This window comes from Apteryx rowi, unplaced genomic scaffold, assembly GCF_003343035.1.
Source record: "Apteryx rowi isolate R43461 unplaced genomic scaffold, aptRow1 scaffold_0, whole genome shotgun sequence".
Classification (NCBI taxonomy): domain Eukaryota; kingdom Metazoa; phylum Chordata; class Aves; order Apterygiformes; family Apterygidae; genus Apteryx; species Apteryx rowi.
This window is the reverse complement of record NW_020447195.1, coordinates 8,387,686-8,393,122: the sequence shown is the minus strand read 5'-3', so window position 1 is coordinate 8,393,122 and position 5,437 is coordinate 8,387,686. Positions and strand designations below refer to the sequence as shown.

General features: G+C 56.0%; 1 protein-coding gene across 1 annotated transcript in view; it reads left to right on the top strand.

Annotated features, from left to right (window-relative positions):
* Positions 1-212: 212 nt before the first annotated feature.
* HRH3 (histamine receptor H3) overlaps positions 213-5,437 on the top strand; it is an 8,597-nt gene continuing 3,372 nt past the window's right edge. The window contains exon 1 of the mRNA XM_026055971.1: positions 213-573. Within this exon, the coding sequence (XP_025911756.1) occupies positions 213-573 (361 nt within the window). The remainder of the gene's footprint in view (positions 574-5,437) is intronic.

Below are 5,437 nucleotides of genomic sequence, written 5' to 3'. Positions count from 1 at the left end.
GAGGGAGGAAGGAGGGAAGGAGGAAGGAAGGAAGGAAGGAGGGAGGGAGGAGGGAGGAAGGAGGGAAGGAGGAAGGAAGGAAGGAAGCAGGGAGGGAGGAGGGAGGAAGGAGGGAAGGAGGAAGGAAGGAAGGAAGGAGGGAAGGAAGTGCACTGAAAGAGAAGGAAAGAGGCACAGGACTTGTTCTGTGCGCAGATATATATATGTAGCAAATGGGCACCGAGGACGGGAGCAGCGGTGACGAGCTGGCGGCCTGGCCTTCCGGAGGGGCTTCGGGCTGGGGCAGCGGGAGCCGGTGCGCCGGCGGTGCGGGCAGGCTGGGGCGCGCGGCGGCGGCGGCAGTGGCGGTGGCGGTGGCAGCGGTGGTGGCGGTGGCGGTGGCAGCGGTGGTGGCAGCGGTGGTGGCCCTGGCCCTGGCAGAGGCGCAGCACCCGCTGCCCGCCAGACCCACACGCTTGGCCACCAGTAGAAGTCGTTCTGCCACCTGGCTGAGCGGCAGGACGAAGCACGCCCAAGAGCTGGTTCCGTTATGTCCCGTCCAGGTTTGGATCGGCACGCTGTTTTCCAAGCCTGGTATCTCCCCATGTTTAACAGACAAGTTGCCGTTGTCGTTGTCGTTTTTAAAAGGGGAATATATCAAAGAGCCGCGTTTCGCTGGAGAGGCCCCTCTGGGACGGGAGATGGTCCCCTGGCGTTTTCTGTACCCTCCTCTGAGGCCACGTGTTCAAAATTTGTATCGGGCTTTGGCACCGCGCTTGTGCAGCAGCCGAGCAGCTCGATGGTCYGGCGAAGCGGGAACGCGGGGGCTGCTCCGGAGGTTTCGCCCTCGCAGCTCCGGGATCGCTCCCCTCTGCTCCCCGCTGGCACTGCTAACTGCGAGCGGAGCTCAGAGAAGGGACTTTTCCGAGCCGGATAAACATTTCCCCCCACGAAAGGCAGAAGAAAAGGAAGCAGAGCAAGGAGACGGGCTGTGCTGACAGACGCTCGTGGGAACGCCAGCGCGCGCGCTCAGCCCTCATCAGCAAGGACATGAGCGCCAAGAGGTTTTTTAATCCCCCCGTTCTTCACAGTTTGCTTCACAGAGGAGCTGGCTCCACGGGACAGGAATAAGCAATGGAAAAGCTACGGTGCAGGCGTCGCGGTGCCAGCGTCCCTGGGGCTGTCCTTACCGCGTGACCGCAACGCCGCGGAGCGCTAAACCCGCGCTCGTCGTGCGGCTCAGACGACGCAGAGGGGAGTCTGTCCTGCCGGGGGCAGTCTGTCCTCGCTTGGCCTGCAAGCTCCCTTGAGAGGTAAGGGCTACCTGCGGCCAAGACGATGCTGTATTTAAGAAACACTTTAATGTACTCTTCGCAGCTAAAAARACATTTTGTGGAATAAAACTTAAGTGGATCAGATTAAAGCAACAAGCAAGCCGAGGAAGTTGTCTCCTCACATACACTGACATGCCTCCCAGAGAGGGGAGCAATGCAGCTCCTTGCAGCTGGACTTCTTGGTTCATTGGAAAGATAAGGAGCGGCTAACAAAATCTAAGCACTTGAAAAAGCATCTGACAAAATCTCATTCAATCTCATTCAAAACTGCAACAAAAGTTCAAAACTGCTAAGAATCTGAGAACGGGTTTCGTAGTGTGATTCTGTGCATCCAGTGTTTGACATATGTTGTCTGAGACCTTCACRAATTGCAAACAAACGCGTGAGGTAACCTGAAGACAAAGTGGTGGTGGTCTAGGACAAGATAGAGGCATGTATAACACAGGCTCAGATCTCACATGGACTGTAGCATATGTCTTGCAGCTCAAGGAACCTCTTGAGTGTTACAGTGAAAACATCTTGATCTGGGAGAATAATAAAACTGTTGCATTTTTATAGCATGGGGACTATGGGGACTTAATAAAACTACAGGATGTTAAATTCTAGAAACAAGGAGAATTAATCCTGGCCTGTAGAAGAAGATGCCCCACTGGGAAGGACAGATCAGTCCCAGCACCAGTGGCCGCATAATCAGCCCACACTGAAACTTTGTTTATTTGAAAGAGAGTTTTGGAGAAGAGAGAACTTCATCATACCTCTTCTGTCCCGCTTACAAATCTGTGTGCAATCCCGCAAGTCATAAGAGAAAACATAAATGAGATGCTGAACAGAGGAAATATATACAAAGGAAACTCCAAATTGGTCCCTCTAGGACCCCCAAACTAAAATAATAAACAGCGGAACCAGAAGCTGGTGTCAGGAAGCCACATGCACGCAGAACGCTCTGAGTCAGACCGATTGCCCCTTTCCCCAAAGCGGAAGGAGATGCTCACCAGCAAGGTTTAGCAAGCCCAGCAGCAGGAGCAAGGAGGCACTGATCCTTGACGGGGTAGCACACGCTTCGCCAGGCCTGCACCCAGCATAGGGCCTGCTGCAAAATTACATCGAAAGCTCAAGCRTCCCAGACCTCGGAAGGTCTCGGAAGCTGTTCGCCTCTTGGCCCGAAGGCTTGGCATCACGGAAAAGCTCCCCAGCCCAGCCTGCCTACAGGAGGGTTGTTCACTCCTCATTCATTCACTGCATGAATCCAAAACAACTTTCAAGTGCRGACTTCTCTTTCACTATAAAACAGCCTTGAAAATGGTCACATGCTACCGTTCCACCTTTTTTAAAGAGAGACGACACCTGCAGGATTCATATTCAAGCTAACGGCTCCCTGGAGCAGAGCGGGGAAGGAAGCAGAGGAGGGAGCAGAGCTGCCAAGCCTTGCTCCGGCGCCCGCAGGCAGAGCTTGCCGGGCCGCGGCAGCTCGGCTACCCRGGCTGCTGCCCCGGCCTCTGCTGGGGCCTCCAGCAATGACCTCGCTGGTCGGGGAGCAGCTCCTGAGCCGTGGCAGACCAGTGTGTACTGAGGAAACCTGCCTTAGCACCTAGGCTGAGCACCGTGGTCCTCAGCTGCCTCGTCGCAGCCAGCTGAGCCATCGCTGCAGCAGGGCAGGCGCCTTYGGGAGCTCTGGGCTGGGACCTCAGCATCCGCCGTCGGCCGTCCCTGCTTCTCAGTGACAAACTTCCGAATAAACYGAAACCAGGCTCAGGAGAGCTCATACCTGAGTTACAGCTCAGACCCTCTGGCAAGGTCCCGTTTTGGCCCTTGGGGATTAAGTGGTACGAAAGCGCTGAGGCTCAGGAGGCTTCTGAGCCTTGCAGAGGACCCTGTGGGCTGACTGGTGGTCAACACACCCTGCCCGAACACATACGCTATAAGTGCTTACGAACATGTGCTATCTGCATGTCATATATGAACTGCATAAGTCAGGTCAAAATGTYATCCATCCTACCATCCACCTGCATATCCATATTTAATCTGCTTTAACTTCTTCTTCTGAGTTGGACAATCTCCTTTGCTTCACTACCAAGGTACCATGGTTTTTTGAAGTATCTTRGATATATTTTTGTCCTTCTACTGAAACAAGAGATAAATATCATGGTCAGGAAAACTATAGTCTGCTCTGCTCTGTCATCTCTTATTTATCTAATACTCCAGGCAAATTACTCTGGATAAACAATAACTTAGAACTGTCCGTATCACATTTTGCAAATCACTTTGGAAATTACCTTAGGTACAAAGTACCGTCTCTGCTTCCTATCTGAATGGCAAAAACTTTGTGAATAATGAATGACGGCTGACAAACAGCAAACAGCTCATAGTGGTAACACTGCAGCATGCACACAGTAATTCGGCATTTGTAAACATTTTAATGAATATTAATGACTCTTTGAATATCTAGCGGTTACAAGTAATAGGAGATCACAAACAGCAGCAGAATGGAAGTGGCCTGCTGGTTCATTAAACAGCATCAAAAAAACAAACAAACAAACAAAACAAACACTTTCTCCATCACTTATGAGGAGATATGCCCAAAATCCRGCAGCTCCACTCAGACCGTGACCACGGYGGAATTACAGAGCTGATCTGCCGTTCGCCACCTAGCACCGGATCAGCGGGAATCCGGTCCGCCTCCTCCTTGGATCGGTTCCTCCTCAAAGCAGCGCTGCAGTCACGCAGAAAGCTCCTCAGAGTCTCCCCAGGCGTGCACCGACCACCSCCGGCTCAGCCCCAGCTCATTCCCGGCTGGAAGAGGCTCCTCTCTCCGCGCCGTCTCTGCGCCCCCCGCTCTGCCTGGCGGCCCGGCGCGGCCGCTCCCACGGCTGCCGCGGCCACGGCACCGCGCCGCCGCCCGCCCGTGGGGACGCGCCGCAGCCCGGGCTCCCCCGCGCGGCCGCTCCCCCGTGGGGGGCTGCAGCGCTCAGGGCAAGGCACAGCTCCCKGGGCGGTAGCTCCACGCGTGTTTCTGGGACCACAAGGGGCTGTCGCTGTGCTGCTTGAGCCCTGTTCTTCGGAAAGGTGCACAACGTACCAGATTTCCCCAGAAAAGAAAAAGGCATCCGGCCAGCGTCTCCAGCCAGGGCCTTTCTGCGGTGTCTAACGCTGCTGCCCTGCGTTTTTCCCGTGCCTTTCTCCAGAGGTGGCTACACCGTAGGAAGGTGACTGTCTCCACAGCGACACGATACCTATGCAAAGATTTCCACGCCTGCAGTCCGGAGCAGGCACTGTGCACCTGGGGTTTGCAGGGGTAGGTGACTTCAGCCTCGAGTATCGCCAGCTGTTCAGACTGTTCAAACCCAAGTTATTCTCCTTAGCTATGAAGCACTCGGGGGGACGGGGCATGAAATAGCCCCCTCTGGGCCCAGAGCTGCAGGTAGGACTCCTTGGTGGCATGGCCAGGCCTAGCCCATTAAAGACAAGTTAAGCCTTGGCCTCCGCTCCTCGTCATCGAGGCAGAGAGCCCGAGGCAGCCTCGTAAGGAATGTCCCCATGGAGAGCCGCAGGGACCAGGCATCGCCCGCAGCCCCAGGTGGGCGCCCCGCCAGGCAGGGCGCCCTGGGCCCTCCATGTCCCCAAAGCAGAGTGGGGCAGGGACCACCGGCAGGGTGAGGAGGGGGCAGGCRGGCTGGCCCAGGGTGTCCCAAGGGATGTCCTGGCTGGAGAGAAGGATGCTCTGCAGGGAGGGAGGGTGCTTCCAGGGTGATGGAGGGATGCTGTTGGGTAGGTGGCAGGATGCTCTGGGGGATGGAGGGATGCTCTGGAGGGATGCAGGGATGCCCCTGGGGATGGATGCAAGGATGCTCTTGGGGATGCAGGGATGCTCTTGGGTAGGGATGTGGGGATGCTCTGGGGGGTTGCAGGGGTGCCCCTGGGGATGGATGCAAGGATGCTCTTGGGGATGTAGGGATGCTCCTGGGGTGGGGAGTGCAGGGATGCTCTTGGGGATGCAGGAGTGCTCTGGGGGGGATGCAGGGGTGCTCCCAGGGAGGGATGCAAGGATGCTCTGGGGGATGCAGTGATGTTCCTGGGGAAGGGGATGCAGGGATGCTCCGGGGGGATGCAAGGATGCTCTGGGGGAC